The 13,729-nt window shown below is 53.7% G+C and overlaps 1 protein-coding gene across 8 annotated transcripts in view; it reads left to right on the top strand.

Annotated features, from left to right (window-relative positions):
* Positions 1-12,500, top strand: part of GRIP2 (glutamate receptor interacting protein 2) — a 97,206-nt gene extending 84,706 nt beyond the window's left edge. For 5 of the 8 annotated variants that reach the window (XM_038565546.1, XM_038565541.1, XM_038565542.1 and 2 more), the window contains 8 exons: positions 402-541; positions 1,210-1,389; positions 2,397-2,571; positions 4,199-4,304; positions 7,590-7,736; positions 8,113-8,187; positions 8,504-8,650; positions 9,871-12,500. In XM_038565546.1, the coding sequence (XP_038421474.1) occupies positions 402-541; positions 1,210-1,389; positions 2,397-2,571; positions 4,199-4,304; positions 7,590-7,736; positions 8,113-8,187; positions 8,504-8,650; positions 9,871-10,029 (1,129 nt within the window). In that variant the 3' untranslated portion in view covers positions 10,030-12,500. Of the gene's footprint in view, positions 1-401; positions 542-1,209; positions 1,390-2,396; positions 2,572-3,900; positions 4,071-4,198; positions 4,305-7,589; positions 7,737-8,112; positions 8,188-8,503; positions 8,651-9,870 lie in introns of those variants that run through there. The other 3 variants (XM_038565545.1, XM_038565548.1, XM_038565547.1) reach the window with 2 other exon arrangements.
* The last annotated feature ends 1,229 nt before the right edge of the window (positions 12,501-13,729 follow it).

The raw sequence follows: 13,729 nt of genomic DNA, 5'->3' as shown, positions 1-13,729 counted from the left end.
GACTTTATTTTTTTTTAATTATTATTTTTTTTTAGAGAGGGAGAGGGTGGGTGGAAGTACAGAGGGAGAAGGAGAGAGGATCTCAAGCAGACTCCACGCCCAGCACAGAGCCCCATGCAGGACTCGATCTCACACCCTGAGATCATGACCTGAACTGAAATCAAGAGTCAGATGCTAAAAAAAAAAAAAAGAGTCAGATGCTTAACTGACTGAGCCACCCAGATGTCCCCCAAATTCTAGACTTTATGCCTCTATGAATGCCGCCCCAGATTTCTGTTACTGCTGGGTTTAACTGAGGTCAGTCAGGCTTGTGCCTTGGGGTCCTGAGTTCCCTGAGGACAGAGCCTCCCACCCTGAAGCCTTGAATGTCTCTCATTCTTTGTCCTGTGCTCCCTCCCCAGGACCGGCGCTATCCATGTTGGGGATCGCATCCTGGCCATCAACAGCGTGAGCCTCAAGGGCCGGCCTCTGAGTGAGGCCATCCACCTCCTGCAGGTGGCTGGCGAGACCGTGACACTGAAGATCAAGAAGCAGCTAGACCGTGAGCCTCACCCCACCACCTGGGGGCCATCAGCCCATTTAGGAAGCGAAATCCCTCTGCACCCCTGTGTCAGGCTTCATGTACCCAACCTCACAGCCTCCTCAGCGAATCCTTTGGAGGTGGAAGTCTACCTGGGACAGCTGAGGAGACAAGACTCAGAAAGGGGAGTGGTGGTCCCAAGGCCATAGCCTGTGTGGGGCAGAGCCTGGGTCTGAACCACCCTCTTTATCGCTTCCCACCTCTCAAGGCTGCTTGTTCTGCCTTAGGGCCATAGCTTCTACATTCCTCAGTTTCCCCTGAATCTGTGCCCTGAACCTTGGCAGGGGTGCCGCCCCTTGCAGTGGAAGGAGAATGCGCTTTAGGGTCTTCCTTCTAATCTGGGCTCCACTGGTGTTCACCATGTGACCTTGGGCATGTTGTACCCACCCAGAGCTACAGGGACTCCCCAAGGCACAGCTCAGAGAGCTCAGCCTGTTTTCCTGTCTATGGAACGGGTTTGCCCATTACCGTGCCACCTCTCCTCCTAGCAGATTGCCCAGCAGCAGGCTCAGGGGGCTCGGTGCCTATGAGTCCCCAGACTGGACTGCAGTGGGGAAACTGAGGTTCACTGAGTGTGTCTGGGTCTCTGTGTCAGAGGCCACTGGCAGTGACACCCCTTTTCATTGCAGGCCCCCTCCCACGCCGCAAGTCAGGCAGCCTCAGTGAGGCCAGCGATGCAGATGAGGACCCGCCAGAGGCTCTCAAAGGAGGCCTCCTGCCAGCCCGGTTCTCACCCGCCGTGCCCAGTGTGGACAGCGCTGTGGAGTCCTGGGACAGCTCGGCCACAGAGGGTGGATTTGGGGGCCCAGGTAACACCCCGGGGCCCTGGGACAAGTACATGCCCTCTCTTGGCTGCCGCAGCTGCCAGACCTCTGCAGGGGCTCTTCCCTCTGCCTCCCCCTCCCTCCTCCCACCTTCAGAGACAGTTGCTGGTGGCAGACCGGCCTGGGCCGCATCAGCCATGCTCAGGGCCCCTCACTGCTCAGAGCGTGGGCCTAAGGCCTTCACACATCTTCTGATTAGCATCCTTAGCACCCCACTGGCTATGCAGAGTTCCCCCTTGAGCTTAGGACAAGCTGGCCTTACTTCTGCCTTTCTCATTCCTAGCCCAGTGCCCTGCACACAGCAGGTGCCCAAAGTGTGTTTATTGCATCCAGTCGAAGATGGGAAGGCAGTAGGCCTCTTCCCACCGCATCCGCAAGACCCAGCCTTAAGGTGGACACCTCCAGGCTGCCCTCTTAGGACACATGCTCCCTGCCCATGCACATTGCAAACCATGGGTGGCCTTGAGGCTTGGGGGCCGATTGAATTCCAGGAGCTGGCCTTCTGGCCTCTGTGATGCAGAGCCATGGGGACTCCCCAAGGCCCAGCTCAGAGAACTAATGTCCTCAGGTGGCTCCCAGCCCTGGTCCCCACTGGCTGTATATCTGCCTTCCCTTCCACATCTCAAGTCTCCGCTTCTACATCTCAAGTACTCAATCAGTATCTCTTAGCTTATCCCCAAAGGCAGACAGAGAACAATGGTCAAAATAGGGAACCTCCTTCCCTGGCTGGAGGCAGCCAGGCTAAGCCCAATGGAACTGGACAGGATCCTGGAGCCCTGGGCATTAGCTCTTCTGTGGGTGGTCAAGAGATCCAAGGAGTTCTGGAGGTAGGGACTAGGTGGCAGGGCCCTCAGGGAACTGTGGGTGGTCATGCAAGGCCAGAGGGGGCAAAGACCTTTCCAGAGTCATCCAGCACGGCTGATAAAGGGGCAGGAAGGAAGGCAAGCTAAAGGCACAGAGTGGATCCAGACACCCTCCTCTCCACCTGCCAGGCTCCTACACCGCACAGGCAGCGGCTCGGGGCATGACCCCCCAGGAGTGGCGGCCCAGCCGGCTGAGAAGCAGCCCCCCACCCACCGAGCCCCGGAGGATGAGCTATACCCCGGCCCCCACGGACGAGAGCTTCCCTGAGGAGGAGGAAGAGGAGGATTGGGAGCCACCAACTAGGTCTGTGGTGGGAATGCCACGAGGGAGGCAGTCATGGTCTCCGGGGTGAGGGTCCCTGTGCCACGGTGGTGGGGGTAGAGGGGAGTACCTCCCAGGAGAGGGGAGGAAGCGTCGGGCAGAGCTGACTCGGCCAGGCGGAGATGGGGATGAGGCTGCGCCAGGCCGAGGGCACAGCAGTGGCAAAGGCGCAGAAGGCGTTTGCCTTTCCAGAGTCTGGTAGTCTCCTGTTCTCAGAAGAACAGCTCAGAGCTTGAACCCGATCCTCCTGACTTAGCTCAGGTTGCTTGATGGCCTCCTGCCTCCTGCAGAGGTCCTCGGGTCCTAGGCACCAGCCCTGGCCGTGGACGTGGTGGGCTTCGCAGTGTTGGCTCTGAAGGACACCGCATCGCTGCTGGGGGAGGCCCTGTAGAGAAACGCTGTTCCTCACTCAGCCCTAGCCACCCCACCCCCGTGTCTGTGCTTTGGCTCAGGCGCTTCCTTCTGCCTACAACACCTTTCCCTCTCTCTCCTGACCAAGGCCTTTCCGGCCTTGAAAACCCAGCTCAAATTCCCCTGCCTCTGGAGGCTCCCCTGACTCCCTCGGGCAGCAGGCATTCCTCCCTCCCTCTGCTGGTCCCCACGAGCCTCCTCGTGGCACTGGCTACCTTGTGCCCCACTGGTTAATTACCTGGCTGTCATCCCTTCTGTGCAGCACCCCTAAGCGGGTGCCTGGCACCCCATGGAACTCCTGCACACTTTGTGAATGAATCACCCACTCCATAAGAACAGAGACTACACCACATTCACCTCCCTAGGCCCAGGCCCTGCAGAGCCCTGACTCGGGGAATATTCGTAGACTTGATTTGAATGGAGAGAGTGCCCTTCGGGCTCAGTCTTCTCATCTTTAAAATGGGAAGGGCTGGAGGCAACTATTTATTGTACATCATCCTCCCCGAGTCTCCCTCGGAGAGAGAAGCTCCCGGGCCTTTGTAAGAAAGTGCTTTGCAAACCTTACTTCATAAGCAGCCAGGACCTTATAGGTGGCAAGTGGCTTTGGGAACTAGGAAGTGTGCAAGTGTGACTTGTGACCATTCTAACAAGCCTCGATTTTAGAGCTGATGACGGGCTCATACAGCCTGTGATGGAAGCCGTGGGGTGGCCTTGACCCTTCCCCCAGCACAGAGACGCCATCCTCTCCATCCATCTGTGTCCTTGCTGGCTCCAGCTCTGTCCCTGTCACTGTGCTACGATGCCATGTGTCTGGTTGGGGCCAGGGGCCGTCCTCTGGGGCTACACCATGGATCTCCTCTCTGTCTGTCTGTCCGTCCGTCTGTCTGTCTCTCTTCCCAGGCGTCCTGTGTCACCGCTCTCCACCCCGTCTCATCTGCCCCTGTTCTAACTGGCCACCGACAGTCCTGGTCGCCCCTAACTGCGTCTTCCCCCCATTCCGTGTCACCAACCACTGCCCCGGGGCCCCAGCACTGCCACCGAGGACGCCCGCCTGCCTGCCCGCCTGCCCGCCCGCCCACCCTAAGGCCCCTCGAGCGCAACACTGGGCCCTGGGGCCCCGAAGACTTGTCAGGCCCCAGCCCGCCTGCCCGCCCACCCGCCCACCAGGAGTTGACGCTTTCTGGTTCCTACGTTACAGCCCAGCCCCTGGCCCTGCCCGTGAGGAGGGCTTCTGGCGCATGTTCGGAGAAGCCCTTGAGGACCTGGAGTCATGTGGTCAGTCAGAGCTGCTGAGGGAACTGGAGGTAGGGCCACCTGCCCCACAGACCTTCCTGGGGGCCCCTGTGCATGGACACACTGATGTGAGTGCCCGTAGGAGGCGAGCATGTGGATGGAATCCTGTTCCAGCGTCGTGTGTATCATGCACTCGCTCAGCCCCCTCTATGTAAAGGTCTTCACACACGTGCAGACTGCATGGACACATACAAAAGTGTGATCGAGAGCACTGTGGTATGGCACATCGACGTGTGTACACCTATGAACGTGTCTGGCGTCATCATGTGTGCATGTGTGTGTGCCTGCGTGGGAGCATGCTCACGTACACACAAATGCTGAGGTTATGTTCAGAGCATGTGTGTCCGAGTGCACATTTGGAGGCAGAGGGGCAGATCGGGTGTCTGTGTGTGCAGGTGCGGTATGTGGACATGGTTGTGGGCATGCCCTGTGGAGGCATGTGGGTGTCAACCCCAGGGACAGCACAGGGCATGAGGGGTCAGGGTTGCTGAGAAGTGAATACAGCTTTGTGTGAGGTCAGTGTTGCCCACAGTGGAACAGGCTGGGAAGGATCCAACTGGATCATTTCAGAAGCTCCTTCTTACTCTGTGAGCAATAATTTAAACTTCCACCTTATCTGTGCTTTTGCCCCTAATACTATTATTATTATTTTTAAAGATTTTCTATTTATTCATTCATAAGAGACACAGAGAGAGTGGCAGAGACAGAGGCAGAGGGATATGCAGGTTCCTTGCAGGGAGCCTGATGCAGGACTCGATCCTAGGACCCCAGGATCACACCCTGAGCCGAAGGCTGACGCTAAACTGCTGACCCCCCAGGCATCCCTGCCCCTAATATTACTGATTAGTGCCAATTTTTTTCCTCCATCAGTCTTGCCAATTCAAAGAACTGATTTTTGGCTTTGTTAATACTCTCTTATGTTTCATTGTTTTCTATCTTACTCATTTCTGTGTTTAGCTTCTACTTTATTTGTGTTTGCTTATTTATTTATTTAAAGATTTTATTTATTTATTCATGAGAAACACAGAGGTAGAGGCAGAGACACAGGCAGAGGGAGAAGCAGGCTCCCTGCAGGGAGCCCGATGTGGGACTCGATCCTGGAGTCCGGGATCGTGCCCTGAGCCAAAGGCAGACGCTCAACCGCTAAGCCACCTAGACTCTTTATTTGTGTTTAAATAATGATACTTTTCCTGGTTTCTTAGCTTCTTAGTTTTCAGTCTTCCTTGTTTTCTGCCATAGTGAATCTTAAGCAATGATTTTACCCATCAGCTCTGCTTTGGCTGCATTTGGATACTTTTGTTGATCAGTTAATTCCAAATATTTTAAAAATATCTATTATGATTTTAGTTAATCCCTTGAATTACACAGAAGTGGAAAGGTTTTTTTAAACCCCCATTTTAAAAAAATATTTTATTTATTTATTCATGAGAGACACAGAGAAAGAGAGAGAGAGAGGCAGAGACAGAGGCAGAGGGAGAAGCAGGCTCCACGCAGGAAGCCCGGATGTGGGACTTGATCCCAGGACTCCAGGATCACATGCTGGGCTGAAGGCAGTGTTAAACCGCTGAGCCACCTGGGCTGCCCTTAAACCTAAATTTTATAACAAATTCATATTTGCTTTTAATTCATATGTACTATGGCCAGAAAATATGTTCAATTTGCTATTAATTCTTTGGAGTTTGCTAAGACTTCTTTCTTTGTGGCCTAGGATCTGATCGGTTTTAGTATCACATTTCATGTATGCCTGCAAAACAATGCAGATTCCCTTTTGTTGGGTGTAGGTTTCTCTGCAGATCAAGATTGTCATAAACTTGTTCAAATCTGCATCCTTATGAAATGCTATATGCTTTATTTATCTTTATGGGTTTTTTTGTTAGCAGTATGATAAAATTCCCATCATGAGTGGTGATTTGGCAAATTTTTGACATTGTCAATTTTTGTTTTCCATCCTTTGAGGTTATATTGTTAGTTTCATATAAATTCATGATTGCTATAACTTCTTGGTGAATTTCGTGTCTGACTTTTTTCATTTAGCTTAATGTTGAAGAATGTATCAGTACTTCATGCTTTTTATAGCTGAATAATATTCCATTCTATGGATAGACTGTGTCACTGACTTTTTGAAAAGACCAGGCCCAATTGACTTTGCCTTGAATTTCCACTATCTTTGCTTTGCTTTTTCTTTTTCTTTTTTTTTTTTTTTTTTTTTTAAGATTTTGATTATTCATGAGACACAGAGAGAGGCAGAGACACACAGGTAGAAAGAGAAGCAGGCTCCATGCAGGGAGCCTGACGCAGAACTTGATCCGGGGTCTCCAGGATCCCACCCTGGGCTGAAGGCAGACGCTCAACCGCTGAGCCACGCAGGTGTCCCTGCTTTGGTTTTTCTAACAAAGTCTAATCAATGCCTTTGGTCCTGCTCCTGAATGGGACAGGGCCTGTAGAATGTTTACACTTCCCTCTAAACTCCTCTTACTTCCCTGCTTTATTTCTTTTTTTTTAAACGTTTTATTTATTTATTCATGAGAGACACACAGAGAGAGGCAGAGACACAGGCAGAGGGAGAACCAGGCACCCTGCGGGGAACCCGATGCGGGACTTGATCTGGGGTCTCCAGGATCATGCCCTGGGCTGAAGGCAGCCGCTCGACCGCTGAGCCACCTGGCTGTCCCTCCCTGCTTGTTTAAATTGCTCAAAGTTAATTAATGTGGGGCTTTCGTCAGTACTCATTAGGGTGGTAGGCAATTATTTTCTTTGCTCACTGTTGCTTCTTGCATTCTATTTTTTCCTTCTGAGTTCATCCTTTAAGATCTTTTAGTGAGAATCTTGAGGTCGTAAACTCTTTTAGGTTTTGTGTGTGATTTTATCTTATTTTTATGATTAGCAAGATAGCAGAGTGGCTAAGACCTTTGATTTTGAAACCAGACTCTGAGTTCAAATCATCATTTCTCTTAGCCTCGATTTCCTCACCTGTAAAATGGACCCCAAAAATGGCATTTGCCTGTCTCAGTATCATAGAGAACAAGAGGAATTCTCCGTGTATAATATGTAGAACCGAGCTTGGCACAGAGTAAGTGTTAATCATTCAGCACCAACAATTAGTATTCTGATTGCTGGTGTGATCGAGGACCCCCCATCCCTGCCCACCAGCAGATGGAGAGCCCCAGGAGGGCAGGGATCCTGTCTATGCTGTTCACTGTTGTGACCTTGAAGGCTGGCACAAAGGAGGTGTCCACAGATGCCGGCTCCAAATAGGGAGCAGACAGGCGTCTGAGTGAAGGGCTGTGTGTCCACAGGCATCCATCATGACGGGCACGGTGCAGAACGTGGCCCTCGAGGGCAGGCCCAGCCAGCGGCCCTGGCGGAGAGGCCAGGAGGTACGAGGAGCATCCCCTGAAGAGATACAGGAGCTGCTGCTGCCAACACCCTTGGAGATGCACAAGGTGGGCGCTGGGGCTGGGCACAGGAAGCCAGGATGCGTGTCCTGGTGTCGTGAGGACCCACTAGGGGCTCTACATGGGCCTCTGCTCCCTGGGCTTCATTTTCCTCCACCAAACACGATTCTGTATTAGGTTGGACTTTCCAAAATTCTCATCATTTGGGTGATCCACACACATGCATACCCCTGTGATATACTGGGCTGCTATGAATATAGCAGTTTTTTTTAAGTAGACTCACTTTTTCCCTACTTAAATTAGTGCATGTGTATATATAATATATAAATGTGTTTAGATAGGATACACGTATATGTGTATGTGTGTGTGTGTATATATATATCACATCCTTAAAGGAGAAGCCAGCCTTCCTTGCCATCTGTAGGTTGCCATAAAGAAAAACAAACAGAAGAGAAGAGACCTCTCAGCCTGTAGCCCTCAGAAGGTTCCAAGTCTCTTGGTAAATTGGGCGATGAGCAAGTGTTGGGGACCCGTGGATACCCCATGGAGACTTGCTCCTGGGGGGAAGGGAGAGGATTGAAGAACTGAGAAGGCGCCCCTTCCCCAGCTTCCCCAGTATGACTAGTGCCGTGAACTGGAGGGTGTGCTGCAGTGGAGATGGCGAGGGGGTGCCACGCGGCAAAGGCAGTGAAGTGGTGGGGAGCACAGCTAGGCAGCACGCTGGGCGTGGGTCCCACGCTGAGGAATTTGGGTCACTGTGGGGAGCTGGGGCAAAGGTCAGAGCTCCAGGGACCTCCTCCTCCTTCTGCTCCCAGGTGACCCTGCACAAGGACCCCTTGCGGAATGACTTTGGTTTTAGTGTCTCTGACGGCCTCCTGGAGAAGGGTGTCTATGTCCACACTGTGCGCCCCGATGGGCCAGCCCAACGTGGGGGCCTCCGGCCATTCGACAGGGTCCTTCAGGTAATGCTGAGCTGGGGGCACTGTGGATGGTGTGGCTTTCCTTTGCCTCGTGGGGAAAGAGCCCCACTTTTTTTTAAGATTTTATTTATTTATTCATGAGAGACACACAGAGAGAGGCAGAGACACAGGCAGAGGGAGAAGCAGGCTCCATGCCGGGAGCCCGATACGGGACTCCATCTCAGGACCCCGGATCATGCCCTGGGCTGAAGGTAGATGCTCAACCGCTGAGCCACCCAGGCGCCCTGAAAGAGCCTCACTTCTACACTGGCTGAGTGGCCTTAGGCAAGTCACCTCCTGCCTCTGAGCCCCAGCTTCCTGTGGAAGGGAATGGTAACAGCAGCCCTATAGTCAGGTTAGGCCCGGTCGTGTTGCTGTAGCAACCCCGAATCTCACTGGCTTCACACACACCGACCGTATTTGCCCACTGTAGGCTGGCATAGGCTTCCTCTCCCAGGCTAATGGGGCTCTACCCTCATGCCAATGCCTTAGACCACGTGACACAGGAACCCGGCCGGGAAAATCACATGTGGGTTTTTCTGCCTTCACCTAGAAGTGACAGGTGTCATCCCCCATCACAGCCTATTGGCCAGAATCAGTCACATGACCTTGCTAAGTGCAAGGGAGCCTGGGAAATGCAGGTGCATGGATGGAAAGTTCTGGGAGAGTCCCGGCGCGGCTGCCCTGCACCGCCTTCCCCACGCCGCAGCTACTTTTGTTTCTTTGGTGTGGTTTCTGCTGTACTCGCACTACCTTTACGGACCGTGTTTCCTTTAAACGGGTGGTGGAGTTTTTTCAACCTTATTTTGAAAGGAAGCCTTTCATGTCACTTAGGAATGAGAATCCAGCACCCCTCGCTTGACATATAGAAGGTCAATGTCAAATAAAAATAAAACAGAAGCAAAGCAATGTCGTGGAATTCTAGGCAGGAAGCCGAGTGTGTGGTCTGCTCTTTTATGTTAAAAAAAGGGAGAGGGACGTAGGTGTTGGGGGAGTGGGAAGGATGTACTGGCATCCCCTTAGGGGTTTCTCTTTGATAAACCCCAAGCAGAAGGGCTGAAGGAGAACTACACGGAGGAGGACTTCCTCTCTGTGAATGTTCTAGATTTACCGGGTGTCTGGGCTGGGGCGGGGCCCCCACTTGAGGAGATCTCACGATTCCTGCCTGCTTCAGCCCGGGGCTCAGCTGATGCCGTCTGTCCCCTTGGCTGTGTCCCGTGCAGGTCAACCACGTTCGCACGCGGGACTTCGACTGCTGCCTGGCCGTGCCGCTCCTGGCGGAGGCCGGTGATGTCCTGGCCCTGGTCATCAGCCGCAACCCGCTGGCACAGAGCAGCCGAGCCCCACGAGCACCAGGCCCCAGCAGCCCCCGGATGCTCTGAAGTCAGCGTGTGGTCTGGACACCCAAGGAGCCACGGGAGTAGATCCTGGCCTCCAGGCCTGTAACTGGGCTGGAGACGTGGCCACTCACTCATCCGTCTGTCTGTCTGGGAGGCTCCGAGTCATGGGCCGGAACCTGTCTCTATTCTCTGGTTCAGTGGTGCCTGGAGTACCAGGCAGTGAGGTCCCTGCCCCAGTTGGAGTGACATCTAGGTCTTTCTTCATATCGGGTCTCCAGGATGTCCAGAGGAGCCCTACTCAGTAGGAGCTGAGACAGGCCGCTCAGCTGGGAGAAGAGGGGTCTGGGGCCAGGGAGCACGGCTCAGTGTAGGCAGTGCTTTCTCCCAGGAGAGCTATGGAGTGGCCGGGGGGAGTGGGCTCCCTGTCACAGGAGGTGAGAGAGTGGGAACTGGATACCCCCAGTGCAGTGCAGTCACGGACTGAGGTGTGAGGCATCGGGGCAATGTATCCACACAGGCTCAGGTAGTTAGTTTCCCCCCAGTGGGAGCCTTTAGGGTGCGGCAGTGGGGGTGGGGCACTGGTTCTGGACAGCCTCTCACCAAGAGGGATGCCCCTCAGGGTGGGAGTCTAGCCCCTTTCCGTCTCCAGAATTCTGGTTTTTGGGGCTTGCTGGCATCCTCATTCTTAAGGGACTCTTGAGCTGGGGTGGCTGAACCCAGGAAACATCGGCCTGTCGAATCTGGAAGTGGGTGATTCTTGCATTTCGGCATCTCTGGCCTGAAGCCTCTGGGATTTGAGGCCATAGTTCTGGACCCTTGGGGCAAGCTCAGTGCCAGGCTCTGGGCTCTCAGCCCCTCCCGCTTCTTTTGTAGGAGGCACAGGTGCAAATCCATATGGACACACCCCTCTTGGGCCCAGCCCCTCATGATGGGAGGGAGTCGTTTGGGGGAGAAGACCCCAGAGTTTTCATTCACCTGCCATTTCTGTGGAGATGGGAAAACCATAGAGATAGGATATGTAAGATGATACAGCTCCTCTTCAGTATCCAAACCAGTGAGGGAGGAGAGACCAGGAGAGGGAGGCACAGAGACAGAGGCAGGCACACAGGCCAGAGACAGGCCATCCCCCTCACACCCAGAGGTGAGTGTCCAGAGGGGTCCTTTAAGGAAGTTTATTCCCACTTGAAATCTGGAAGCACCAGCATCCCTTAAAGTCATTGTCCTCAGACAATGAACCCTGCAGACCAGGAACCCTTTTGATTTGGGGAAGAGCACAGGCCTTCACCTGGTGGTCTGGCTGTGGCCCCAGGGATGGAGGTGGGCCGGCAGGATTCAGTCAGGTCTGGGGATTTGCTTTGCTCTTAAAGGGGTCTCAGGAAAATGGAGCACCCACTCCTGCCTGTGTCCTCCGTGCTTCTGTCCCATGGAGGCCCCTGAAATGCTCTCCCGCTTAAGGGATGAGATGGGGAGTCAAGAGGTGTCTTCTTTTTGCTCTGGATTGCTGCTTGGTTGCTCTGTGACGCCCTCTGGGTCTGACCCTCTCTGGACAATCAAGAGGTGGAGAGTCTCTGAGTAGGGACCGGCCTCCCTGTCATGGCCAGAACCATGCCCATTGGGCGCCCTGCCCACACTCTCCCTGAAGGCCTGCATTCCCTCTTCTCCTCCCTCGACCTCCCCACACCCTGCCACTCCCTGCCTTCCCCAGAGAGCCCTTCATGCCGGCCAACTGCCCAATGCCTCTGCTACCTTGGATTCCTGTGTAAACACTCACCCCTGGGGTGAAAGGGCACTGCCCACCCATCGCAGAGGCACTGAGCAAAAGCCAAGAGAGCCCTCAGCTTGGGGGGCCAGGGGGTGACATAGCAGAGACATGGCTACTGGCAGCCACAACTGAGTGAACTTAGGCAAGTTGCCCGGCCTCTCTGGACCTCTGTCAAGTGACAGGGCTGGACAGGCCACACTCCCAGGGCGTCTGCTCAGAAGAGCTGCGTTCGACTGCAGATGAGGGAAGTGGCATCCCGACTCGGACCCCGACCAGTTTGCCCCTCTTGCCACCCCCCCCACCTTCTTGGGCTGAGGCCTCTGCCATCCCCCAGATGTATGCAACCAGGCCCGGCAGGTGGCCCCTGGCCGTGGCTGGCCTTCTCATATGCAATATTTCTTCTGGCTTCTCAATGGGGATCATAGATCCCAGACTTGACATTTCCCGATGCCCGTCCCTGGTGAGCATCCTGCCTGCCTATGCATTTTGGGTATAGCTCCTGTGACATGCCCCTTCCACCCCCAAAAGCTGTATTTTTCTCTGGCTGAGATTAGAGCATATTCCTTGTAAAGTATTTTTCTACATGGGGTTTTCTTAGGGCTCTCGGGAAGCACATGCCAAGGGGGCTGCATTGCAAAGGCCATTTGGGGTCTGTTTGGGGCCTATGTGTAAATCTGTTGTCAGGGGTTGCAGTGACGTAGGAGCTGGGGATGGGGTGCTGTTGGAATGATTTTTTAAATAAAATTATTTAAATGCAGCCAGACTGTGGTATCTGTTTTTTTGTTTGCTTGTTTGTTTCTCATCATAGGCTGGCAATAGTCAGCTTCCATTTGGATCTTAGGACATCTTCCCTGCTTTTAATTAATTCATGCATCCAAAAAGTCTGCTTGGGCTACACATCATTCTAGCCCCTGGGAAAACAGCATGAACATGACAGATGAGGTCCTGTCTGCGTGGGGCTTATATTCTAGGGAAGACAGACAGTGACCAGGGGAGCAAACCGTGAGGAGGTTTTTCAGCAGGTATAGAGTGCAGTGGAAAAAAACCAACCATGGGGATAGAATGGGGTCAGGAAGGACTTCTCTGAAGGAATAATTTGTGCTGAGACCTTTAAAGGCAGGAGTCAACCCTGTGGAGACCGGGAGGAACTGTGTCCTAGGCAGAGGGCACAGCAAGTGCACATGCTCGGAGGTGGGCGTGAGCTTGGTGGGTTCAAGAAAGAGAAAGGAGGCCCAGAAGCAGAGTGGGGAGACCAGGCTGGAGGTTTGCAGGGCCCAGTGGTAAGGCTCTGGTTAGGGACTATGGATTTCATTCTGTCTGCAGGGGGAAGCCAGTGAGGCAGGCGAGTGGCGGGTCTGCTGCATGGAGCCCCTAAAGGGTGCTGGGTGGGGCCCCATCGATGAATCTTCCCAGGGCATCCCAGGCAGGATGAGCCCAGAGGACATGTCCTCGCTGCAGCTCTGTGTGGGCGGAGGAAGAGCTTCTTTCCATCAGCTATGCAGGATGGAGTGAGCGCCCCATCACTGGAGGGGTGCTAGCATGGCCAGCCCGCATTGGGTGCAATTATGTGGTTGGGCCAGGGAGCCCAAAGTGAGCTGTGCACAGGGCACCACTACTCTTCTTAGTTCTGGGTGACAGGTTCAGAGCCCTTCTGCAATGGGAGGGAGGCAGGGGCAGGTCATGACCTGGAGAAGCAGCCCCGTCCCACAGACTGGCTGCGTGTAGGCCCTGTTCTGTGTGCTTTTCAAGAATCTCCTGGATCCTCCTATAGCCTTCAGAGGAGGCTGTTATCATTCCAGTGTTAGAGGTGAGGAAATGGGGCACAGAGATGTTAAGTAATTTGCCCTAAGTCACACAGGTAGTAAAGGATGGAGGTACGGTTTGAACACAAGTTTTATGGCCAAGACACTCAGGGAGGAGGGAGGCCATCCAAAAAGCCAATAGCCAGAGGAAGAGCTGAAGGAGTGGTGTTTTATTTTA

Source organism: Canis lupus, chromosome 20 (assembly GCF_011100685.1).
Source record: "Canis lupus familiaris isolate Mischka breed German Shepherd chromosome 20, alternate assembly UU_Cfam_GSD_1.0, whole genome shotgun sequence".
NCBI lineage: Eukaryota > Metazoa > Chordata > Mammalia > Carnivora > Canidae > Canis > Canis lupus.
The sequence above is the reverse complement of the archived record's forward strand: the minus strand, read 5'-3'. Positions and strand labels throughout refer to the sequence as shown.